We start from the raw sequence: 27,286 nt of genomic DNA, 5'->3' as shown, positions 1-27,286 counted from the left end.
GATCATCTGAGTTACACCGTTAACTGTTACACCATAGAAAATTGGGAAGTGATCTTAAAAATACAAGAGGTTTGGCACACTTCCTTGTTGACATGCTTCACCTAGACTGTGCAATGCTGTTCTCCCCAACCTATTTGTTTCAAGGGGCCCAGTAGAAGTCTGTGATTCAGGTATATGGACAGTCTTTGATCCATCCTTGGTGCTTGTTTTGTGTTGGTTTTCAATGTATTTCACGAAAGAGGCAACAGCAACAGAATAAATAGACAGGGCTACAAACAAAAATGTTTTGTAAGCACACAGGGTTGGTTGATTTTATTCAAGTCTGCCAATGAGTCCTTTACAGTAAGCCCCAATCACTCCCCAACAGCCCTATTCCCTCCTCCACAATGATCCCAGATTCAGGAGGAAAAGACCCCATCTCTTACCATTTCTCATTTGGAAAAGATGCCCAGCTGATAATCAGTATGAGAGTAAAGGATGCAGGTTGGTGGACATGGTGCTGGGAGAGCAAAGAGAAATACAGAGATTCACCTGCATTAGACTGAAAGGAGTAACTATAGCTAGTCTGGGATCAATTCTATTTAGAAAATCTCCCACACAGGATACCCAGCTTCTCATATCAGTCATTTCATTTGGAAAGAGAGGAGTCTTCTGGGTGTTAATTGTCCTAGCTGGAGGGGCTCACATTGGACTATGAGTTTTGCCCCTCTGTGTCATCATGCCCTTCGTGTTTCTCTTCAGTGGCATCAGACTGAGAGTTTGGTGCAATTGTGGTGTCCTGGTTTCCCTCTTCCCCTTCTACATTACTTAGTTCAGTGATGTCCAACTGAGACTTTTTCACTCCTGTGATGTCATTCTCTGGCTCTCCCCCTTCCTCTTCTACATTATTAGATGCAGCCTGGGAGTCAGAGAGGTTTTGTGTCTTTGAAGAAGCATTACTCGGTGGTAGAGCAAGAAGAATATTTTCATCTGAACTTGGCAGTGCCAGAAAGGGAAACAATGATGTTGCACTTGACGTGTCCTCATCAAAGTAGTCTCGGTACTTTCTTCTCCATCTAGATTCTGCATTGATCAGCTCAGTCACATCTTGGAAAGGCCTCCTTTCCAGAGCAGAGCATTCAATCTGGAACGCTGTCAGGAGAAGCAAGGAGATACTGATCAGGGATTGTGCAGAGTTGCATGAGAAAGGATTCCACCAACATATTCCACACTGGAAGAAATGTTGTGAACTATACCAGTGATTCCCAAAGTGGGTGATACATATAATTTATAACTACATGAATCATAGAATCACAGAGTTGATTAGAAACTTAGAAAAAAATAATGCATGCTATCTCACCATTAACTCCAGTTGTAATGTTAAAAAAATTTCCAATAAATTTAAAGGAAGAAATTTAAAGGAAGACCCCCCCCCCGGGGTGGTGGAAAGATCGAGGGGGATAGTGAGGAAAAGGGGGGCAGCAGGGGGCCTTCAATCAAAGTACTGGTGAGCAAGAAAGACAAGGGGAATGAGCATCCTTTAGGACCATGCTGGGGGTAAGGCTTGCATGGAATTTCTTTGTAACCCCCTTAAAACCAATGTGTAGCCTCACTGAATGCTGTTTGTGGCAGTGTCTCCCACTCTTCGCCTCCCACTCTTTGCCTCACCTCCCTTAGTCTTCTCTCCCACTAGAGGTGGTGGCTGGGGTGTCACCATTTTGGAATGGACTGACTGTCTGGAGCAAAGCATTAGTGGTAATTGGGAAGTGGCTGTAAAAAGGAGCTTTCAAATTTGGGACTCTGCTTAAGCTTTGTGAGCTCTTCCAGGACTTGGCTGGTGGGTTGGAGCAGTGATTAAGCAGTGATTATTTATTAATGTATTTATTGTACTTATACTCCAATCTTCAGAAATGCTCTCAGAGTGGCTTACAAATTTGGAATGAGACAGTTCCCTGCCCTCAGGCTTACAGTTTAATGACACAACACATAAGGAAAAGGGATGGTAGTGACAGAGGAGAATAAGTCCAGCAGAAACTCCTCTTATTCTCTCCCTCCAAGGCCAGGATGACAGTTGGAACAGAAGGAGGGACTTTCTTCTGCTTCTGGGCTAGACATGGTGGAACAGTGCCCACCTCTTATAGCGATCATGCAACTGGCTGAACAGTGACCAAGAAGCTTCTCACCTGGCCAGCTGGCCTTTGCTGCAAGGCTGGCACAGATAAGAAGCTTCTCAGTCTCTGCTGAGGCAGCTGCTCAGTTGCTGCTCCCAAAGGGACCAGGTACAAAGGGAGCAGAGGCCGAGATTGGCTGTTTTGAATTTGTAGTAGAACAGTAAACTTAATATCAAGGAATTGATATTAAGTTGATATTAATGATCCACCTCCTTTGAACAGGATTGGAATATTTTACTTCATAGTCACTATTGATAACTTGTTTTTGATTGTTAATTTTTATGCATTTTATTGTTCTGCCTGTACTTGTATTTTTATAGGTTGTAATCCCGCCTCAATCCATCCAGGAGAGGTGGGAAAATATAAATAAATTATTTATTATTTATTATTATTAAGAAGCCTCACCAGATTACAAACTCCAGTAATCCATAGGATGTAGTCACGGCAGTTAAAATGGAATCATAGTGCTATAACTTTGTAGAAGAGACTTAAATGATTACAAATCAGGATGGGATGGACTGGAGTTTTTAGATACAATTTTCTAAGAACTAAATTGGATTACTGCTTGTAAGAGAGCAAGCTGACAAAAAAACTTGGAAAACAATTGGAAAACAATGATATAGCACTGTATTTCAACCTTCTCCCCAAAGGTATTGTGTCTGGAGAGATTCACCAACACTGCTAGAGACAAAACTATATCCCTCTTTCTTTCCTTCCTTGATTTTTCTTTCTACACTTACAGCAAGATAGGCTGACTTTAAAAGGACTTATTTCCTCCTGAAACACCAAAGTGAGTTCAAAGCGTCAAGAGTAACCCACTTCACTTCAAGCTCTACTTGTTTATTTGGTTTGGATAACCTCTCTGAACCAGATACTTCAATTCAGGTTTATCCAGGCTTACTCATGCTAAGATTACATATATCAGTTCAAATAGTTATATGCAAGCCAGGCGTTCTTGGAAATTCTGAAGCTTACCCCCCTCAGGGATAGGCTTAGACAGTTGGAGAGGATTTCTGGCAAATACTCAAGGAAATAAGCCACCACCAACTCTAGAGCCTGCTTTTCTCAGTTGGTAAATCATATCTGTCTATAAACGTCATCAGGGATTCACTGTTCTTGCCCTTTCCCTACTTAAATGCCTGGGATATTCACCCGGAGCACCTCCACATCACAGGATTCCATAGTAATAGAATATAAGTAGGTAGACTTATATTTCTGACTTAAACAAAAACTATCAGGCTGTTGTGAAGTCGAAGGCTTTCATGGTCAGTCAGCAGCCATAGGTTTTTTTGTGGGTTTTTTGGGGCGATGTCAGCAAGTCGCAAAACACTTTCAGCACTGTTGCTCAATGACAGAGAGAAGAGCACCGTCCAGATCCAACCAGTAGTTCCCAGCCCAGTTAGAAAACATTGGGCAACTCACCCTCTTCTTCAAGATGTGTCTGCAGGTCTCGTGCAGCCCGCAGGAATTTTGAAAGATCCACCTTCTTATTCTCTACACATAGAGAAAAAGGAATACAGTATTTGAATGTGTAAATCTAGTACTAAAGCAACCTCAGTAGCTTCCTAGGCACAATTCAAAGTGCTAGTTGTGACATTTACATCCCCAAACCAACAGGGCAACAGATGAAAAAGATACTTTCAGTGACTACAGCTCCTAGAAAACCCAAAGAGCATGACCAGAGTTGAAGTCCAAAAGAGCAATTTTTCTAAGCTTTTAGGCCAGGGTACTTCAAAGAAGAACATTGAATAGACACATTTGTTTGGTTAGATCTTCATTTGAAGCCCTGCACTACATGTCATTCCCATCTAAAATTAGATGATGGTTTTGACACACACATATTTCTTTTAGCATTCACGAGGAGGCATTTTTCCTTCTCAGGTTAATTCCCAGGCTCCTAAATTTATTTAGAAGGGAATGGATACAGTTTGTTTGTTTGTTTGTTTATATTTATATTTTTGAAATTTTACAAAACAAAACACATTTAATATTCTTTCCATACATACATCTACTTTTGCATCTTATTTGTTTGTTTTTTAAAATACTAAACATCACAAACAGTTTCTTAAAATGTTGTATACTGAGGTTTAAACATTTTAGTTTCAGGGGAAATACTTTTTCATTTATGTTTAGCCAAAATGTGGTATTTCATAATTTATGCAGTGATTTTATTTTTTGACAGGTCTGACTTATCCATGTTGTGTTGAATGATAGGTTACTTATAGATATTTTTAATAACACATATGCAGCAGGGAGACGGATCCAGGAAGAAGGGCGCAGAGCGATGGACAGTATCTCCATTGCCAGAGTTGTGGCATAGTTTGAAGACAAGAAGGAAAGATGTGGAGGAATCACACTCATACTGAAAGCATCAAATGCAGTTCTGCTGAGGTTTTTCAGCCCAACAGGAAACTAAACAAAGCAATTAGAGCTATCAGACATTCCACTAGTTTTGTCTGGCTAAATTTTCCAGCCCAGTACCATGCCTTTACTGGGCAACAGAACCTGATCTATTTTCTGATATACTCACTGTTAAGCTGAGTGTGATCCAGTGTCTGTTGTATTTCTTCAGAAGTCATGTAGACCTCCAAGTCGGTTAGGACTGACTTCAGTTCATCAACACCCACTGCACCATTCTTCATTTGCTTGAAAGCCCGAAGTGTATTTTGAAAAGCTTGAAGACAAAAAAAGTCAACCATTACTGATATGATCTCAGTGAATGAGTGGGGCGTGGGCAGGCACAGTGAATAACCTTTAACAATATTCTTTTAGTCTGCTCCCGTTAAACTAAAGATGAGGACGCACACACACCATGGGCGAGGTCCAGCCAACCTCCTCCAGCCTCTTATCCCTTAGGAAACTGATTAGCATGTTGTTGGATTGCTTTTAGGAGATGACTGTGGGTCAAACTAGACATTAAGTTCTTTAATCCATTTTCCCTCCCAAACATGATTTCCTGAAAGATACATGCTTCAGAAATCAGACCTGCACCTTAAGCACATTTACTTCCACAGCTGAGCACACTAAAGGCCAGATACGTAGGTGACGAAAATAATGTGCTATAATAGCCTGGAGAGAGCAGGGTTTGGAATATCAGATCCAAACATTAACTTGATAACAATAAATGCTAGAAATTGTGGAATATATTTATCACCAACAACATTGTTATATTTACAACAATTTAATTGGCTATGTTACTGTTCATTAATTTATGCAGAAATATTAGTCTCAAGGGCAGATATGGGGATTTATATAGAATAGCAAGGAGATCTTTTGGGAAAGGAGGTGGGCAACTGTGGGAGACCAGGGGTGGGAATGAGATAGAAAAAGTCCCCATGCCCTCTATAGGGCATTTGGGAGCATTTTTAGACCCCAGAAGATTGCATGTAACATTACAGGCTTGTAGATATTGTGTTGCCAACTTCTCAGCCTGTTCATATAACTGCAAAGGTCAGAATTTAATGTAATAAGAGCTAATACAGGCAAGGATGCAGCAGCCATCTCTCTTCAATATTAGATTCCTTTTATCATACCATCTGTTTCGGCAAAAGGTGAAGTTTTATTCACTGCTTCCAAGAACTCAGAGAAACTGATGGTCCCCGATTCTGTAAGGCAAAATAAATAAAGAAAAGAAAAATAAAAAGATGCGGAATGTGAGTTGGGTTGAAATGAGGGAGAAAGTGTTGCCCACAGGCTGCATACAGTATGCTGCTCCTACGAGTTGTGTTTTATACCTCCCAGCCTATTCAAGACTTTATTAGTTAAAGTTCAACTCAGTTTTAAAAAATCCAGTTCAAATTTTCTGTTCTCAGATTTCACCACATTCTGACTTCTAGATTTTAGAACAAAAGATTTCAATGTTGTACATTTCTCTTTTGGGATAACGGGATACTTTTCAGTTCTGACTGTGCTGATGTTTGTGTGGAAGTTCTGCTATGGGTAGCATCATTTCAGTTCTTGCCTTTAGTGTTTGGATGCTGAAAACCAAAATATCAAGTATGAAATGTTCAAACTGTGAGCTCTTTGTATTTTGAAATTATTTAATTAAATTACACTATAGAACCATGTTGTACACTGAGGAATAATAAAAATATGATATGATACCAGCACTACAATGTATCACAGTATGTTCTTGACTGACCAGGGCAGAGCTTGACACTCCTCCTGGTATTTTTGGATTTTTTCTATATTTCTATTTCTTAAAAAAGACTTTCTCTTTAAAAGCTATGAGAGGGAAGTATCTATGATAAACTGCCACAGATTAACCCTGGGCCTCATAGGGTAACAGAAGGGATTGGAATCCTGTAGATCCAAAGAATGCCACCTTACTGGGCCTACAAGTAGGCTTCCAAAACAAATATTTCCTCTCCACCCAGCTGTGAAGCGTACTTGTGCCCTGTTTTAACAGACTTTGGACATTAGGTTAGGATCTTAGAAATGCACTCTTACAAATTCAATTTTTCAGTTTTTAAAAATAGTTTTCCAGATTTGAGTTTGAATCGAGAAGACCTGTGTGTGTGATTTAGCACTCATGCCACCATCAAAAACTCACCTGTAGGACTGTCAGTTTGAAAACTGGAGACAACTCTTGTCGTGTAGAGGTTATGTTGAAGAGAGAATTTTGGTAGGTATTGCTTTTAATCTACCTAGGTAACAAGCCACATCTTGCTTCTTCTACACAACCATTAATAGCACAGGAGATGTCTCCACTTTTCACTGTGGTAGTCTTGTCTCCCATGTCCAATGAAGAATCATGTTTTGGCTTTCTTTTAAGTTGTCATTCTCCTACCCACCTCCATTCCAGATTATATCTTTCAGAACAAAAAATGCAAAAAGAAAGAAGTGGTGAAGAATTTAGGAGGAGAGTAGGTTGGACTACAGTTAGCAAAATGCTATTGAGCCAATAGTTAAGAAAAAGATTTGTGGTGTAAGCAGAGCTTAGACATGTTACTTTTGGACTCCCAGAATATCTCCATCAGCCTGGCAGAAGCATTTTGGAAGTTGTAGTAAGTGCTGAGAGTAAAATCTCATGACTAATGTGGGAGCTTGGAGTTATATACAACTGGTGCTCTTTTCTCAAAGTGATGCTCTGGCCAAAGTAGCTGCTGAATTAGGTGCGGAGGAGGAGCAACAAAAAGGGGAAAGTAGTAGGCAGTATGATACAGAAGACAGAGGCCTGTTACAGACTGCCAAAATAAAGCTGCTTTGGGTCTCTTTGGAGGTATGCTGTTTAAATGATGCAGGCATCCTAAGAATCCGGAAGCTGCACCAAAGCTGCACTCCAATGCTTAGGAATGGAGTGTGTCTTTGGCGTGACTTCCGGACTCATAGGACCCATGCATCATTTAAATAGCATACCTCCAAAGAGACCTGAAGCAGCTTTATTTTGGCAGTCTGTAACAGGCCTAAGTGAGACAACAGAATAAGTTTGGTCAATGGAATTTTTCTGGTGAGGACTTGGGAAATGTGAAACAGCTGAAAGCTAAATAACGTGAGAGATGTCAGGCTTTTTACCATCCGTTCAAATGAGCAATGTAAAGGACAGCAGTCAGTGATGCCCCCAATAGACCAAAGCAAATCAGATGATTTCTCCTCCATTCCTCTCTACTTGATAGGTGCAGAGATGCTAACTGGTCAGAACATGGAGGAGAACTACTTTTGTCAAACACTGAGGCAAACTCTTTGAAAAAGAAGGAGACATGTTCTCATCCACAAACCTGGCCTCATCTACACAGAAGTTGAGTCAGACAAGAGTCAGAAGTAAGTTGCTTTTTGGACAACAGCTCCCCAAATCTCACCACCAGCATGGGCAGGGATAGATGCTGGGTGCTGTAATCCAAAAAACTAATTTTTCCAAGCTCTGGGTCTGACACATGTGTGCAACTGTTTTCACACATTCCTCTGATTTTTACAAAACTTCTATGCTCACCCCAGCCTCTATGTCATGAAAATAAATTGGCTGGCAATGAAGCCATAAACCTGAAGTTGTAGGTTGTCACATACCATCCACTTTGACTGACTTCAGAGTCTGATACATCTCGTCACTAGTCACTAGGACCTCCAGTGTGTGAAGGGCTGGACGGAGCTTGCTAACATGAATCCTTCCAGATTTGATGTTGCAGAAAACAGCGCAAGCCTTGGCAAGACCTGAACTCATGACATTTTCTGGAAAGGTAATATACAAATACATCAGTGCCACAAATGGATGCAATAACCTAGAAATGTGACTAAAGGCAAAGCTACTTTTTAGAAGAAGAACTACAGCATAAGTAGGGAGTGGGAAGAACTTGATGCAAACATGCTTAATTTCACATTTGCCAATCAACATGTGCAATTAAACCAATTTAGCCTTCAAAATTCTAACTTTCATTAAAAAATGTACAAAAATATTCATGTAAGGGAAAAGTGCACACAAGAGTGCACATATGGATGAAAATAGTGCTTACAGTACACTGTACTAATGGCATTGTAAAATGTGTATACTGTACTGTGTTAGGGAAAACTGCATGCAACAATTCACACATTATGAGAACTGTGCCCAAAATAACATCAGTCAGGGACACCACCATGGTACCTGGTGCTGCTGCTGGTGAAAGCCCTTCTCTCCAGCTTTCAACTGCCACTGTTGGCCACATTTTCACACCATTGGGATCTAGATGCTTCTGAAATTAATCCCCCCCACTCTCCCCATCCTTTTCTTTTTATGTATTATTTATTATTTAGATTGTAGCTCCAAGGGGACTATCAAATTAACTATTTATAAGCCACTCTAGGGACTTTATCACATGAACCTTGGCCTTGCCTCATTCTTGCTGCAATTCTGTTATTTAAAGAGAATGAAAACATACTGGGTTGGAAGCTTTTATTATCCCATGTTTCTCTAACAGAGTGACATCTGTGGAATAATGGGGTGGCAGTGCAATTGACTGCTTATTGATAGCTTTTCAAGTCAATGAAAAGATGCACTTTAACAGTGCTCTAGAGACACAGCAGAAAGGGGCTGGAGGTTGGAGGTGACGTCATGGAATATGTATTACCAAAGTTCTATTCCCTTGCTAAAAAAAGTCCCAGGAGCCTTTAGATTCAATGGGTAGGGCAAAATACTTCAAATGAATAAATGTGCAATTTTATTTTAAAATGAGAACTTTGACTACATTTAAAGTTGAGAAAACATCTGAAAATTCAGGACAAACCAAACATAAGATTAGTAAAATGAGAAACTGTGGCCCAGAAGCAACATCCTGGCGGCGATAGTAGGGCTCGGGAGTGCACACCTACCACATGCTCCCAAGCCATACTACATGTGGGCAGTGCCATTTTTGAGCGGCACCACCCACACGAGGCACGTAATGATGACATGTAGGCTTCTGAGTGCCCACACGCCTATTGAAGGAAGTGGCGCTGTAAGGGCTGTGGCACACCTGTTACAACATCGCAAAAAAGGAGCGCTCCAGGCGGCTCCTTTTTTACTGCGCAGCTGTGCCGCGCAATCTGGTTGCTGTGGCAATGCTGCACAACACAAAAGACCGGCATTTCCTTGCTGGTCTGTACTGCACCTATGAAGAGCTGCAGTGGATCGATTCATCCATTCCTAGCCACAAGTGCTAAAAACTTGTCTGTGTGCAGAAGTGCACATATATTTAAGCTAAGCTGATGACCTCTGTGTCAACGCTACTTAAACTGGTGGTTCAGGAAGCTGTACTGCTCCACAGGCCGCCAGCTGCTTGTTCTTGGTAAGTTTCCAGGAAAGAAACAAACAAATGTTGCCTCTGTCTGTCTGTGTGTGTGTGTGTGTGTGTGTGTGTGTATTAGCAGTCTCTGGCACATTGCAAAGAAATAATTGTCAGTCTGCCACAAAACCATATTCTGCACACATTGTGTTCTCTAGAACCATTCCTTTACTCCATACACTAGGAGATTTTCATGGGGTTTCCTTTCCTTTCATAATTTCTATCTAATCATTTCATTTTGGGAGCCCCTTTCATGTAGTCATGTAGCAGAAAAACTGGAAGGGAGGAAATATTTAACTGTTCAGTAACCATTCACCCTCTCAAGCTATATTTCCCTGATGGGATTCAAGGCACTGCAAAATGGAGGAACAAGATCTTCCTTCTTTATGAATGGGAACATGCTGCCTGGAGTTCTGGGAGCTGTAGTTCTGTAGGCCCATGCAAACCTGGAGCCTGACCTGATGGGTGTTGTAATCTTGTGTCAAGAAAGTAAAATACGTATTTTATTCTATAGTATTTGCATCCAAATTATATAAAAAAGCATAAACTGTGCTATATTTACTCACAGTGTATTGGATCCTGATTAGATTAATCGTGCTTAACTCCCCAAAGAATCCAGTGGTGACTTAAACTGGTATTCACTAAGCTTTCATATTGATTTCAGAAGTGTGAACTAAGTATAGCTAATAAGGACTAAATCAAATTGCTAGTCCCAAGCAGAAAAGACTCAATGATTGAAGAGGAACTTGGCAAATCAGCACTTATGGAAGTTCAGCTGATTACACTGGACTAATCTAGTACAAACTAGCAACTGCATATAGCTCAAGAAAATTAATAAATTATAAGGATTACAAATGTTGTTAATTGTTCTATATAATTTAATTTTATAAATCAACAAAAGCACGCAAATGGAAGTCACATCCACTTGCAAAGAAAATAACAGCCTGGGATGTACAGGATTCTAAAGTTTTGGTTTCTTTTAAAACTCACAACAGTCAAGTACCCAAATTAATGTAACATGTTTTCTAAAAGCTTTTACTTTTAATGAACTGACTACTTTAAGAATAATATACATGAATTCCTTTATATGAAACGATCATCCACTAACCATGACTACCAACAGATACACATGTGTTGCCTCACACGTAACAACCAAATACATCTCTATTTGTGTGTTTTTTTAAAATTGCTGTCAAATAAATGTACAAAAACATTTTGTTACAAGTGCCTTCGCAAGCTTATAATAATAATAATCATAATAATAATATAATAACAACAACAGAAGCAGAAGATATGTACAGTACATAAAGAAATTGCATGCCCTCCCTCAACTCCACACGTAGTCACACAGATCCTTTCTATTAATGCCGGATCCTGTAAATTACCTTCCCAGGAAGGTTCCTTAACAAGTCCTGGATCAAAATGTTTCCACTCATCATCACAGACATTTATGTAGAGATTGTAGGTAACATTAAACTTCCTGCGAAAACATGGGGAAAAACACAACTGCTATTAACTGATTGATTTCCCCACAATTTTGACCTTACTGGTAATTGTGGCAAGGTACCTACTTCTTAGGCTTGTACCCCCAAACTCTGCCCCAGCCATAATCATATGAAAACCAATAAATACTCACAAGATTAGATGCCTAAAAATCAAATTTACCGATCAACATGTGGAACTGTCATGGAGTCAGGGGTCCTTTCCCAAAACACAATCATAGCACGAGGATTCCACTTTAAGTGACACTGCTAAACCCTATTGAATCCTGGAGTTGGTAATCTGGAGAAGAGCACTAGAGCTCTCTGGCTGAAAAGTTCAAATACTCATCCCTAAACTGCAAATCCCAGAGGATGTTCCCAAGGCAATTTAAGTAGAACCATAGCACTATAACTGCATAAAGGGCTCCAGGCAAGGAGAAACAGGCAATCCAAGCAGAAGTGCCACCTAGTGGCAATTGGGCACTCCCTGATTTTCTCTGTGTGATAAAGTCCTATAAGATGTAGAAAGGGTCTCTGTTGAGGAGGGAATACATTGGACTGGCACTTGCTTTGAATGTTTTTCTTACACAAAGGAATACTGATTAAGGTTTTCAAGGGGGTAGCTGGGTTAGTCTTTTGCAGCAAAAACAACAGGATCTAGTAGCTAGGACCTAGAATTTGCCTGAACCTGCCTAAAAGTCTGTGGGTCATTACTCCCAGTACCTTGGATCAGTTGGGTTGTTGGAACTGGGGGGGCTGCTGTTGGCTGACCCTGGTCGCTTGGTGGCAGAAGACTGGGGCATGGTCTTCTCTAGGTCACTTCTGCCTGCCTTCTCAGGCTTCCTGTTAGTGACTGGAGGGCGGGCACCGGACCGGCTCACTTTTCTTGGGACGCCTCCATTCCGACTAGTTGGCCTTACTTCTTGTTGCAGGGGCAGAGTCTTGCTCCCAGACTTTCCCTCCCTGTGTGGTCGGGCATGTTTAAATAGCCTGCCCGACATGAGCCTGATGCTTCCTGCCGCAGCTGCGGCTCTCCCTGGTTGCCAGGCAACCGCAAGTTCATCCTATGACACACAGTGATGGCATCAAATCTATGTGCCAGCATCTCTGGCCTTTCATTCCAGGGGGCTATTCAGTGCGACCATGCTAATAATCTCACTCAGGCATTCTAGTTTTGTTGTTCACACTACTTTTTTATCGGAACCGCATCTATGTGCATCTTTGTGTGTTCTGTTGCTCACATGTATCAGCACTCAAATAAAGATGAAGCCAATGATGCAGAGGTATGTGAAACATGTTATCCCGGTTTATCCCAGATCTATTCACATCGGTTACTCACACAGCCAGCAATGCAAATCTTTTAGGAAAACCTAAAAACTCCACTGAGATTGATTAGTTTGGGTTAAATGGGGTTTTTTTGCCCACGCTCCCTAAATTACTTGGGTGTATTTGAAAAGCACATGAACAACAAAGATTCAATGCACATTCTATTGGGATTATTTTCACTGTCTGAATAATCCCCAGGACTCATCATTAGACAGAAGACAGCCATGAAAGGTGAAGGTCTTGCTGTAACCACAGCCTTGGTGCCACACTGATCTCTACCAAATAATTATTAAAACCTTCCAGATTCTTCAGATCAGAAGTCTTACCCAATTGGCAACCATAAAATGTTTTCAGTTTTTGTGTTTATTTTCAGTATGTCAGGCTGTTTGATCCCCATAGCTGCCTTCTCATTGGCCATGATATGTTTAGGTACTGTTTTCTTAAGCAAATAGCGAAGGCTGTTCCAGGAGTTCCTAGGCTATGAAAGTCCATCCCAAGGGGGCTCAGTTGCCCTCCTCTGTACTCCATTTCTGCCAGAAGGCAAAAAACCTTATTTAAACAGACCTTCCACTTATAACTGGTTGGGGCAGAAGGATGTGTAATGGGTGTGCTGTTTTTAAAATGTCTAAAATACAGTGGGCCTTTGGTAACCTCTGAGGTTTGGTTCCAGGAGCCCCTGTGGATATAAAAGTTCATGGATGCTGAAGTGGCATAGTAAAATGGCACCCCTTATATAAAAAAGCAAAATCAAGGCTTACTTTTTGCAAGATAGATAGACAGATAGATAATTTTCAAGCTGTGGATAGTTGAATCCATGGATAAAGAAAATCCATGGTTATCGAAGGCCAACTGTATGCTTAGTGTGTTTTTAACTGTTTTAAATTAATGCTTAATGCTCTTTTTTTAAAAAAAGTACCATACATTGTTTTTTGTGGGGTTTTGGGCTATGTGGCCATGTTCTAGAAGAGTTTATTCCTGACATTTCGCCTGCAGCTGTGGCTGGCATCTTCAGAGAATGCCGTTTCAGACATTTTGTTTTAACTTATATTGTACATCACTTTGGGTGCCATATTGAGAGAAAGGCAAGATATAAATAAAATAAATATATAAATATTTCAGTAGCTATGAATTATTTTTAGATGTCCACCTACTCTCCCGCTAGCAACACAGGATGTGAAATAGGGTTAGTGTCTTGTTCAGGTGTTCTCCCAAGCAAACTATAGGGGCAGAAATAAGAGATAGGGTCTTGTGGACTGAGAAAGAAGGAAAACCAGATGGATGAAGAAAGAAAGGATGAGAAGAAAGGGGGCATTTTCCACAGATGAGGGAAGGAAATAGGGATATGAATATCTCAGTCTTGATTTTAGGCTGCATCTGTACTGCAGAAGTGATGCCATTTGACACTGCTTTAACTGTCATGCCTTATTGTGAAGAAATTCTGGGATTTATAGTTTTGTGAGATTTAGCCTTCCAATGGCATTTCTGCAGTGCAGAGGCAGCCTGTGTGTCTCTCTCTTGTTCCCTGTTGGCATTTTCTTGTTTTGTATTAGGTTCTGAGACTCTACTCAACCAATAAATAAATAAAATAAAAAAACTCCATGCACATGTCATAGCACTTTTTCTGAGTGTTTATGCATTTTACCTCACTAATGCTAACTATTTGTTTCTCAAAAATGACTAAAGCAGGGTGTCCATGTAGATCTTTCTTCAACTGTGCATCATTTTAGCTGATCATGTTTTAAAACATGTGCATTGTTTTGTGCACAATTTCTTTCTCTAAAAGATCCCATAAGCCTTGTAAATTCTCAAGGTGAGGTGTATATCTTTTCAAAACAAGTCTCAAGAGGTGCAATAAAAGGCTAGTTTCATCAGGACTGTAAAATCCAATAAAATTCTTTCCTATCCCTAAAGAGAAAAACAGATGCACAAGGAAACAAGAGAAAAGGAGATGAAAACAGGGAAAAGCAAAGGTAAAGAGTCTGAAATACTCACTTTTCCTTTTTTGCTGTCATGGAGGATGGCCGGGCAACAGTGCTGCAGAGAGAGGAGAGAAGGGGATTACTATCACCTAAGGTCCTAAGCCAGTGTGGCATAGAGGTTTGAGTATTGGACTATGACTCTGGAGGTCTGGGTTCAATTCCTAGCTCAGCCATGAAACCCACTGTGTGACCTTGGGCAAGTCATATGCCCTCAGAAGAAGGCAATGGCAAACCTCCTCTGAACAAATCTTGCTGAGAAAAACCCATTATACTGTTGCCTTAAGGTCACCATAAGTCAGAAACGACTTGAAGGTACACAACATATCCAGAAGAGATGTATATCCCAGTTCTGGTGCTGAATGGGTTGGAAGCTGTACCATAACCAGGGTATGGGCCTTGCTTCATCCAGTCTTCCCACCATGAAGATGGGGGGGGGGGGGAGGCCAGTTTATTTGCAGAGCCTAAATCCCCATCCTCATTTTGTTATATGATATCTAATAAATAAATAAATAATAATAAAATTTTTATTTCTATCCCGCTTTTTGCCAGGCAATCAAAGTGGCGTACAACAGGTTAAAATACATCCATATATACATAATACCCCCCCTTAAAACAAGATTAAACAATGTAAGATTAAAAACTACATATTAAAACCGACTAAGCTAAATAAAAATAATCATGGGCAGAGTTCGCTGGATGGGAAGTCTTATTTGTGGCCGAGCATTTTATTCCGGGAAGGCTTGCCGGAAGCGATCCGTCTTAATGGCCTTTTTAAAGCTCTCTAGATTGGTAATTTGACGGATCTCGTCCGGCAGGCCATTCCATAAATTGGGAGCGGCTGCAGAGAATGACCTCTGGGAGGTCGCCGTCAACCTGGTCTTTAAGGGCTATAATAAATTCCTCCCAGAGGACCTGAGTGTATGGGGCGGATTATATGGAAGCAGGCAATCCCTTAGATAGGTTGGGCCCAAGCCATGTAGGGCTTTAAAGGTGATGACCAACACCTTGTACTGTGCCCGGAAACTGATAGGCAGCCAGTGGAGTGACTTCAGTATTGGTGTTATATGGTCACTCCTTGCAGCAACATGGCTGCTGCCATTCCAGGGTTTCATCTGTGTCACCCTGATACTATCTTCAGCTTCGCCTTCTACAATGATAATAGGATAGGGTAGTCATAGTGTAGCACGAAGCTTTTGGGGGCCCTAAAGCCCTCAGCTAGTCCCTACAACCCCACCTTTTAAAAATCAGTATAATTTTGAGGAAATGTTTGCTCCAAAATCACACAGAAAGCCCTACCCTCAATGCATGACAACACAGAAGAATAACCTCACCTCATATACACAAGTGTAGTGGAAAAGCGGAAAGGAAGAATAAGAAATCAGTTCTGAATCACACTCATCCCTTTGTGGCATATATAAAATGCCTTTCAAGAACTCCCTCTACTGACCCTCTATATCGTAATGGTAAAGTGCTTTTACTTTAATCTAGGGTGGGGTGGTTAACTTGTAGCTCTCCAGATATTGTTGAACTGCAAATCCCATCCTTCCTCACCACTGGTTTGGGCTGATGGAAATTTCAGTCCAACATATGGATCATAAAACAATCTATGGAGTTGATTATAGGAGTAAAGTATGGACATCAGAATAGAAGAGGAGAAGACCAGGCCTAATTGTGTGAGTCTCACAATCTAAGCAGTTGAGAATGCAAACTTGCACAAATGTAGGGAGAGATGAACGGTGAGACAGTTAAATGGGGCTGGAAAGTGGGAAAATGTAGAGAGTGAGAGATTTGTCTTAGTGAATTAGGGATTCCTACCTGGATGTCACTCCCTTTCTATAACGGTTTCCACTCCTTTGGGGCATGCTGGATGAGCTGAACTTGCTTGGAGAGACCTGGGAAATTGTGATGTCCTCTGTTTTCTTCTTTACAATCCAAGGAGGGTTTCTCCTACGAAGCCTCTCAAAGGAGGGGGAAATCTGGTGGTGAGGATGGTGGGGTTGTGACCACAGCACATGCTTAGCCAAACAACCTGTCAATCTTGGGTAAAGAAGGCATGATGGCATTGGAATGATAGGGAACTCTTCAGCACCCGCCCTGGAAAGATCTCATTAAACTATGAAACCCAAAGCCTGGATATACATTCCTATATGCACATATATAGGCATATCCACAATAAAGGGCAAAATAAAAATGATGAGCATTCTGCAGGAAGCATTGGGCAATAATGGACTTCAACACCCATCTATCAAGGTGGTATAGCCAACTAGATTTGGCCCAACAATATTTGGAAGGCCACAGGGCGCTCACCCCTGTTTATACGGATGGAACATGGTAAGAATAAGTTCATCCATGTAATATCACTAAGGAGCCAGCTACAGGTAAACATTGTCAAAGGTAATTCAGTAACTAAACTGAGAAAAAAGGAGCTCAGACTCTGTGACTGGCCCACTGCTATCACATATGCAAATTCATTTTTGTGATAAAAGAGCATGTAGTAAAGGAGTGGGGAAGCTCAGACCCCAGGGCCTCATTTAGCTTTCCTAGGGCCCTAGTTGACCACTTCCCCCAATGACACCTGTGTCTGATAATGTTATAACTTTTTGTACACTTTTCCCCATTCTAAAAGGATGGAATGCCTCTGCTACATTTTGGTTCTTGGTTGTCAGTGCTTTAAACTAAAATAAATACATGCCTTCGTCCCCACCTAGCACTGGAATCATAGAATCATAGAATCATAGACTTGGAAGAGACCACAAGGGCCATCCAGTCCAACCCCCTGCCATGCAGGAAATCCAAATCAAAGCATCCCCAACAGATGGCCATCTAGCCTCTGCTTAAAGACCTCCAAGGAAGGAGACTCCACTACACTCCGAGGGAGCGTGTTCCACTGTTGAACAGCCCTTACTGTCAGGAAGTTCCTCCTAATGTTGAGGTGGAATCTCTTTTCCCGTAGCTTGCATCCATTGTTCTGGGTCCTGTTCTCTGGAGCAGCAGAAAACAAAGCATGCTCCCTCCTCAATATGACATCCTTTCAAATATTTAAACAGGGCTATCATATCACCTCTTAACCTTCTCTTCTCATAGAATGCTGTTCCCAAGAACCTCTCTGCAATTGAATCCAGAACTTGGTTCCCCATCTTTAATCATTCTAGGATAGGGACCTGGAAATTTAATTCCTTCCCTTCTGGAAGGAGATATCAGCACATTACTGTTGTAACTTCCTTACATGATGGAGCCCTATTCTTTCTCCACTATTACTTATTTGTCCTTCTTTCTTCTTATAAAAGAGAGATGGTAAAAGAAACTGGAGATTCCATTAACACCATGAAAACTGCCCCAAGGTAGGCCAGCATTTAGGTAACAAAGAGATGAAGACTTTGAGAAGTCTTCTGAGAATAACCAGCCTCATCCAGCAAGGAGAATCTGATAAGAATACTCCTCAATAATGTTATTGTGTGCCTACAAGTCATTCCTGATCTATGGCGACCCTAAGGTGAACCTATTCCGGGGTTTTGCTGGCAAGATTTGTTCAGAGGGGGTTTGCCCTTGCCTTCCTCTGGGAGAATATAACTTGCCCAAGGTCACGCAGTGGGGTTCCATAGTCGAGCAGGGATTTAAACCCTGTTCTCCCAGTGACCTAGTCCAACACTCAAACCACATTGGCCCCATGATAGCAGCATAAATCACATTGTCTCATCTGTCAGGAGGGTGCGGCTAGGAAGAAGATATGTACAGGAGCACAGAATGTGAGATTAATTGGAAAGGGTTCTTACAGATAGATTAATCTCATATACAGAAGTGTCTCACCTGAGTTCCTTTGTTATCGGTGGGTGGGAGCTTTGCTTTTGGGACTAAGCTTCTTGCAGGTGGTATCGTTCCAGGCAGTGGCAGGCGTGGCATGAGCAATTTATTACACTGTTCAATCCAAAATAAATGACAATTCCCATATGACAAGTTACATTGAAAATAATTCTAAGTTTCAGTGAAGAACTCTGCTATGTGACAGTGTACCTGTCTATTTCACAGTTCCTTAGGAAGACATTTGTCAGATGGCAAAGATGCACAGAGTCAGCACAGATGTGGATGGGGAGAACAAGATCAGAGCAGTGAGCCATGTTCCTAATCCACACTAGTTTGTATTTACCAGGGGTGGGAAGCATGCAGTCTGTAGGCTACATGTGGCCTATTGGAGGGTTCAGGGCAGATCTTTGGGGCCCACTAACCACCCCAAAGGCCCTGACACCTTCCCAAAGTAATTTCAATTAAAACAAGTCCTATTTTTAGCTGGAAAAAAACCACACCACATATAAAGAGCTAGTGGGGAGACATTACATTCTGCTATCAGTCACTCAAAATGATGGCCATGTGACAACACTGTGGCTTTTTTCTGAAGCTCCAGAGGAGTCCAAAAATGGGCACTGTTGCCCTCCTGGCTCTTCAGTGTAGCCATCCCTGGTATATACAATCCTGCATGAACAAAGAATACTGCAGAAGTAGGGAACCTGACTTGATGCACAAACTGTAAACACACAAGGATTCTAATGAATGTGTGCTGATTGGAAGGGTAGGGCCTCTCTCCACACAAGTTTTCTATATGCATGAATGCAGTCTGAAAAGTGATTGTGTCATTCTAGAAAGCTTATAAATCACTTAGATTGTACAATTTCCAAGCAGTATACAACAATAACAAAATATATAATATTTTAAAAGTGAACCTATATTGGGGAGGAGATGGGGCCACTGACCCTCCAATAAAAATTCTGCTCCCAAAATGAAATTTTCCTTCAATGTTTAATCTAGCATTGCAGAGACTGGAGGTGTCTACACTGCAGAATTAAATCAATTTGACACCACTTTAGCTGCCATGACTCTATCCTACAGAATCCTAGGATTTGTAGTTTGCTGAGGCACCAGAGCTTTCTACAGATCTAACTGAATGCCTCACCAAACGACAAATCCCAGAATTGTATAGGACAAAGTCATAGCAGTTAAAGTGGTGTGACTCTGCCTTAATCCTGCAGTGTGGATGTGAGACAGTGAAAATTATGCACACCTACAACCTGTATATTTACTGTATTTGAATTCATTAGATAACACTGCCTGGTCCTATTCCTCGGATGCCTAAACTGTATTTCTAAAGGCTCGACTGAAAATTTAAGGTTTAGTGATGCTATAAAGTACTACAGCATCAGTTTAGCCATCTTGGGTTCTATGGAGAATTCAAGCCTGATTTGCTCTAGAATGCATTTATTTATCATTTTAGCAGTCCATGGTATTCTCAGAACCTTTCTTTACAATCTTTCCTGGCACTGTTCCTGGCTTCAGTCCAGAGTTCCAGCTCCCAGTCAATTAGGCTTAATAATGCAATTTTTTTTTTACATTGCCTTTAAATTCTAAAGGGATGTTCTTCAGGTTATATTTTAGCACAACCACTGATTTAATGTTCTTCTTTAGCTTTACTATGGTGCGGTCCAGACTGGTGCTTTGTGCTGGCCTGGCCATGTACTAGGGTTGCGCAGGGTGGAGCAAACGCACACCACGCAACCCTAGTACATGGCAGTGGCGTAATAATGGTGGCACCCTATATACATGGGGGGTGCCATTGTTACGTAAGTGCCGTGCAGCGTCTGCACGTCACCGTGCAGTGTTTACGTAACAAGTGCGCCAGTGGCGCAATTGTTACACCACCCCTGAGGCTTTAAAAGTACCTACTTTTCTCGGGTTCTTTTTCCGCTGGAGGGAAGCCGCACAGTTTGGCAGCTTCTCTATGGAGGAAAAACAGCCTGTACTGTGCCAATATTTTTTTTATATAAGCAGCTCATGGTCTGTGCCACAATCTGCTCATGGTCTTGCTATTGTAGAGAAGACAGAGCTACTCCATCTTCTGCTTCCAATTATGCAGTCTATGTATACAAATTACAGTATCATCCAAAATCCACAAAACAGTCATACCTTTATTGGGCCAACCAAAATGCACATTATACATATTGCAAGCTTTCTAAGCTCCACTGGCTTCTTCATCATATCCACGTATACAATTCTCTGTAGTACTAAGAAGCGTGTGCTATGGTGCCACTGCTGTGATCACTGAGAGACCCACCACCAGTGTCATTTACGCATACACACACTGCTGCTGCTGTCTGGTAGCTGTTTGACATGCTTAGTCTGGCTTCTTAGCAAAAGCTAAGCTGATGTTAGCAGCAGCAGTGTTACCATCAGCATAACCTCTTGCTTCATGAAACAGTCAATTTCACCAGTACAGAAAGGAAGTGCCAAAATTTACATCCCCTTTCATGAATAGTTTGTCCATGAGACTGACTAGATAGACTGACAAAATCTTATTTGTGTAAGACATGACTCTCACCTGAATTGCTTTGTCAACACTTCTGGGTTTTACTGGTTGGGCGAGAAGTGGTGATTTTGGAGGCATCCGTGGATTTCTAGAGGAAATGGGAAAAGAAGAACCCATTAATTCTTTCTCTCTATTTTTCTCATCAACAAATCTGACATTTTAGAACTGGATTCCCTCCTTGTGAACCAAGATGTAGCTCATTACTGAAAGTAATAATCAGACCTAACACCAGTACCTGACATATTTGGACACCTGTAGGGCCACAGCTACACTTGCCAGATCTCAGAACCTGGTCATGAGTCTCCCAGTTTCATGGATCATCTCCAGGCAGAAGATGATGGTGCAAATTCCCCAGTTTGGGCAAGCTCAGCTTCAGGAGAAAAGAAAGGTTTGCATGCAAAATGTCCAGTTCAGCTATTAAAGCAGCAGCTTCATGTAATTTGCATTAATTGATTGTTGCTGCAATTGATTTTTCCGCAATTTACTTTGTTAACTTTGTGGCATCAGGGCTTACCCTCTGCTTGCTCTGCATTCACCACCTGTCTAGAAGCAAGTAGGCCTGACTAAATGTTCCTCATGCCATCTCCCTAAGTAAGTGAGAATGAATCATTCTCTCATCCCATTTTGATGTGGAAACAGCCTTTTTCAGTAAAATCTCTACCTTAATTTTGAAACAGGAAAATATGTTCTCTGCATTTGTCTGAATGACAGGTCGTGAGCAACTGTAGTTAATATTTAATGCACAACACTTTTGCTAAAGCATTATATGCATAATATATGCACATAAAGATGCATATATTAGAGGAAATCTCCTATAAGACAGCAAAAACATGTTAAAATATTATTACTAATAGTAGTAATGGTTGTAGAAAAATTGGGTTCAAGAATGTATGTGTTAGACCCACTTTTGTTCAAAAGGGCATATCGAAAAACACGCACAGATATATACTAATATTCCTGTGAATGTCTGAAAATATTAATTTTCAAAGAAGTAGTGGTGTTAGTCTCCTGCAGGATACCCCACTCACAAAACGGTGTAAATATGCTTTATAACTTGAGACTTTAATATCATTTGAAGAAGTGGATTGATATCCATGACTGCTCATGCTAAAATGAAAACCAGTTTGTTTTAAAGGTGCTGTTACATTCTGAAAATATTGACATTCAATAGAACAAGCTGAATCTAAGCAATTTAGAATGAAAAAAAGACACACAGAGAAACCAAAACCTGACAGATCCACCCATTCCTACTTTAAAATCTAGATGGCTCTGTCAGATATACGATATGAGACTGACTGACCCATATTCATTTAGACGTCAATGTATAATGTTCACTCATGTCAGTCTTTATGAAGGAGGCCAAAGAGGCAGCATACATTCTATGCATTAACAAAGTCTTGTATATATCCAGGTAAATTCAAAAGCAACAGCCAGTGCCAAAAGAGTGCCATATTTGATAAAATGCTGATTCATTGGAAATAGGGCAATTGATAGGTCAAAGATGGTGAGACTATGGGGAAAAAGTGAGAAGCAAAGTCTGAATAAGTTTTATAGCATGCAAACAAGCTGTAGGAAAACCTCTCCGACACAAAAGACATTTGAGATCTATCAGGGCTTGGAGAAGGCCAAATTGTACTTATGATTTTTTTTTAACAAAAACTATTCCAAAGCTGTGACATATCCTCATAACCTGGAAACCCCACATACCATATCCAAAAATAGAGAAGAAAGGGCATTATTGTGGGCTCAGACGTGTATCATATAAAACCTTTAGTTACAACATCCAGCTTCTATCAACTTGACAGACAAGGAGTACCTAAAAGCGTTGGGATATTTCCTGGGCTCAGTGTTGCTTTCTCGGTCCACCTGCTTTTTAATTGGCTTCTTCCGTGTCCGGGCAAAACTGTATACAGAAGACTTCCTCTCCTTTCCCTGATACGAACCCACTGGAGTCAACATATATTCCTCAGTTTGATCTTTTGGGTATTGGGGTTTGCTGTCTTCAGTCTCCATTGATGGAGTTCTGCAGTCAGGGTGAAAATATAACCTCAATCAGATCTCTGTGGTCTAATTAATTAACAACATCTCCAGTGGCTTTCACTTCCATTCCTCACTCTTTTAGGTCTCTATCGTGAATAAAAGAACATTTTGCCTAACCCAAGACTCTGTCTTGATGCTATGAAAAGGGAGTTCTGATTGGGAAAAGTCTTAATGAGGGAAGAATTCCCCATCAGACCCTATTTTCCATTGAGGGGAGAAAAACAGCTTTTGTTTTTGTCCCCAAGATGGAGAGGAAGGAAACAAAAACTGGGGAGAATCCAATATAATCAGCAGAGAACAGAAGACATTTCTCAAGGTGTTCAGTGGATGGATGATTTATTGATAATCCCAACACATTTTGTTCTGTATATGCTCTCTTCACTTAGCACCTTGAGATGTGTTTCCTGTTCGCCACGATGGATAATCTGTACCAGGAGAGAGCTGGAAAAGTGGGACAATTTTGAGTTCCTTGACTCTCTCAGCAGCACTTCATAAGTCACCATGGAAGTATTATGAATAGCTAAGAATCAAGGGGCTATGGTAGTTCGATGGTACTCTTCTTGGAAATTTTTCAAGGCCAGTGCTGGATTTCTGTATAAACTGAGTAAATATGGAAATGCTTACAGGCCTTTTAAGCATGATATATCTTTGGGTCACTTATTATTTCTTAGTATTTCTCAGTCATAAAGTTGTCTTATTATGTCATAGGCATCGATGGGCCTGAAATAGATGGGCCTGAAAAGAGCAGTGCACGGCCATGCCGGCGCCAAATGGCATGTGCCCAGTGGTAATCCGGGCTGCCGCTATAGTCCTAAACTGGGCCGTCAAAATGAGGATATGAAAATGTTAGTTCAGAAATCACCCGTGCATTAACTTAATTTAGTGTCAAAACACAGATATGAATAAGAGTGCTATGGTGAAACTAGACGTTACAGTAATTCTTTGGTAAAAATAGTCAACAGCCAAATACCTTAATACTGCAATAGGATAGCCACTATAACAGAAAATAAAATGAGGAGAAGAAGGATCTTCTTAATCTAATAATAATTATTAACATTAATGAAATTCTTAATAAAAATGAAATTAATGAATAAACACAGGTAGGGCATCCCTCAGCACAAAGCAAAGCATAACAATTGAAGCACATTGGCATCGAGGAGTTTACTAGTAACCAAAAGGGACAAAGATAGGGACTTCCCAAGAACCAGATGTTAAGCATAAGCTTCACAGTTGCTACACTGCTTAGATGTCTACTTACTCATCCACCTTGGCTTCAGGGATGGGAGAAATAAGTAGTTCCTCTTGCCATTCTGTCACTGTAATATTATCTGAATTAGAAATGGAAGGTAGCGCCTCATCAGGGTGCTTCTCTTCTAATATCTTCATCTGTTCATCAGCCCACTCTTTTAAATCTTGGGGTTTACCATCCTTGGCTTCCACATTAAACTCTTGTAATTTACCGTCTTCAACCACAGTTATTTCTTCAGGTATGCTGTCTTCAGTATGCTCAGTTAGGTCTTGGACTTTGCTGCCATTTTCTTCACTCTTCTCATGTTGCTCTTCTGGTCTGGCCTCTTCAGTTTGCTCACTTGGGCCTTGGGATTTGATGTCTTCGGCCTCCTCCTTAGGAGCTAGGGATTTGCCCTCTCCAGCCTCTTCATTTGGGCCTTGAGGCTTGCTGTTTTCATCAACATTCTCATTTAGCTCTTTGGGTTTGGATTGCCCATTTGGGGATTGGGGTGTTGTGTCTTCATCAAGAGGTTTGCTGTAAGGGAAGAAAGAAAAAAGCCCCATCACAGATGCAGATAAGAATAAGACAATACTTTTGCCATAACTAGTTAGCAGCACTATATTTAAAACAGTTACTTGGTGAGATTTTGAGAGGATGAAGGAACAACAATAACAACAGGAACAACTGCCATTGTTACTGAAGCCTAATGCCAAAAATGTGAATTGACTGGGTATGAGACCAGCTGCAGTCCTTAACTGTCCTAATTCCTAACCTTGGAACAATAATTCTGTGAAGGGATGCAGAGCTTAAACAAGACATTCTTGGTGCTCTCACACGAGTTACAGGTCAATTCCAAATGGTTTACAGTTACAGTATAGAGAGGATGTTCTAATAATCTGATTCAAATTAAAAACAAACAATGATGTGATTATCAATTACAACATAATCTTAGTTTTGGATGTTGTTAGCTATAAGGGATAACTTTAAAGCTATAGCTTTTTGTGGGTTTTTCAGGCTATGTGGCCATGTTCTAGAAGAGTTTATTCCTGACGTTTCACCAGCATCTGTGGCTGGCATCTAGATGCCTCAGCTGGATGATCCCTTGGTGGGTCTAGGAGTAAAGCCCAACTGTTATTAAGGAGTATGTTGAACAAATATAGCTCAATGAAAAATCATGCATGTTCTTTTATATCTATTACCTGCCAGCACTGTCAGGGGGGACCTCCATTTTTCAGGAATGATGAAGGAGAGTTTTGCTCTTTCCTGGCTAATGGGGTGTTTGCTGAAACCCCAAAGATAAAGGCCAACCGAAAAAAATGAAGGCTGCATGAAGGTTTCTGCTGCAGGTGAAAAATAAATAGTTATTCACTTGTGCCAAAAGCTCATTGTCACCCCAAAATGAAATGAAATATGCTTAAGAGCACTATGGATTGGATCGAGACTCAGTCATGATTTGAGTAAATGTGACATCAGTGGTACATACGTTTGTGGGGCTTGCACCTAATTGTTAGTATCAGGTAGAGTAGCCCCTACTGAATGAATTAAACTTACGTATATGTTGACTTACCACATTCCCATTGATTCAGTGGTCTGCTCTGGTTTGGTTAATCATTGGGTTGGCCTACAGTGTCTAGAATCTTTCTGCATCTTGACCAGTGGTCATACTGGCTGGAAGACCTAGCCAGTTCAAAAAGCAACATTACCAAACTCTGGTCTTAAGTTAACTATGACTGTCTTGCCAATTAATAATAATATAATAATAATGATTTATTTATAGCCTGCCCAAGCACAAAGAATCAGAGCTGGTTACAGCAATAAAAGAATACATTACAAATGATATAATACATTACAAATGATATCCATAGATAATCCCTTCCCCACCCCTCCATTCCAGTCCTAAAACAGAAACAATCTAAAATAAATTACACTATGAAAAAATTATTACAATAAAGTCGGTTAAAAACTAGGGGAAGGATGAAAGGAAGGAGATGGCATAACATCGATCATGATCATAATTGGGGAGGGGAGACTAAGATGGATAATCCTGCCAGAAGAGATCCATCTTAATGGCCTTTTAAAAGGCCATTAGTGTGGGAATGTGGTGGATCTCCTCCGGCAGGTCGTTCCATAGCTTTGGAGCAGCAGTAGAGAAGGCCCTCTGGGTAACTGTGGTCAGCCTAGATATTTTAGGCTGAAGTAAATTCTTTCCAGAGGACCATACTGTGCGGGACGGACATTTATGTTCTAAGCATGGCTACGTCCAGGTCCAGTCCACTTGGCTAATCTTTCTAATCCACTTGTTGCTGCAACTCACTTGCTAATATGCAGTAGAGATCAACAATCTTTGCTGCGTTCTGATGGTCCAGCAGAGTAACGGACAGAGTAATAGTGACAGCTAGGACCACAAGCATGAACACGGGGCAAAGGTCAGGATTTCCATTTTAACCCAGAGGACCATAAAGACAGATCAGGTGCTCAGCCTAGCAGGGGGAGGGCTACAACAGTTGCAGGGAAGTGGTTATTGGGTGGGGATGAAGCCACATCGCTCCCCCATGCCAAGGCAGGTTCTTCATCACTATCGAGAGGGCAACTGTTGTATGAGAGATTCCATCCTTATGATGTCATAGAGCAGGAACCTCCTTAGGCTGAGTTCATGTTGTAGAAAATACAGAAAATCCTCACTTTCTGTAAATACCAAGGTGCTGTTCCCTGTTGACCACATCACCATCATCCCAAGTAGTAAAAGATTAACATGTGCATTCAACAGTCTCAGAAAAACAAGCCTTTTGCAGCCCCAACGACTCCATTGGGAGAAAACAAATACACAGCAACACACTTTAGACAACGGGGAAAATGCATAAATTTGGTGAACTACGTAAATAAATGCACATGTTGATTTAAATTAAATTGCACATGAATTTTCATTTGGAAAACCAACAAAAACTCTTGCAATTGATATGAAACCTGGATAGGAAGGAAATGCAGGTGGGGTTTGGA

The 27,286-nt window shown here is 40.9% G+C and overlaps 1 protein-coding gene across 2 annotated transcripts; it reads right to left on the bottom strand.

Annotated features, from left to right (window-relative positions):
• Positions 1-289: 289 nt before the first annotated feature.
• Positions 290-26,751, bottom strand: LOC121934634. 2 transcript variants are annotated; one of them, XM_042475280.1, is made up of 14 exons: positions 26,604-26,751; positions 25,489-25,629; positions 24,317-24,823; positions 22,835-23,041; positions 21,031-21,106; positions 18,474-18,581; positions 16,482-16,642; positions 14,680-14,721; positions 11,266-11,360; positions 8,154-8,315; positions 5,684-5,755; positions 4,681-4,824; positions 3,573-3,644; positions 290-1,131 (listed from the first exon to the last, which is right to left on the bottom strand). In XM_042475280.1, the coding sequence occupies exons 2-14, from the start codon at positions 25,515-25,517 to the stop codon at positions 692-694; spliced, it is 2,115 nt and encodes a 704-aa protein (XP_042331214.1). In that variant the 5' UTR covers positions 25,518-25,629; positions 26,604-26,751; the 3' UTR covers positions 290-691. The 2 variants fall into 2 exon arrangements, with proteins under 2 accessions (XP_042331214.1, XP_042331216.1); XM_042475282.1 differs by lacking the exon at positions 26,604-26,751 and having other exon boundaries at positions 25,489-25,962.
• Positions 26,752-27,286: the final 535 nt, after the last annotated feature.

This window comes from Sceloporus undulatus, chromosome 6 (assembly GCF_019175285.1).
Source record: "Sceloporus undulatus isolate JIND9_A2432 ecotype Alabama chromosome 6, SceUnd_v1.1, whole genome shotgun sequence".
NCBI classification, from domain to species: Eukaryota; Metazoa; Chordata; class Lepidosauria; order Squamata; family Phrynosomatidae; genus Sceloporus; species Sceloporus undulatus.
Note: the sequence above shows the minus strand (reverse complement) of the source record. Positions and strands in the feature narration are given on the sequence as shown.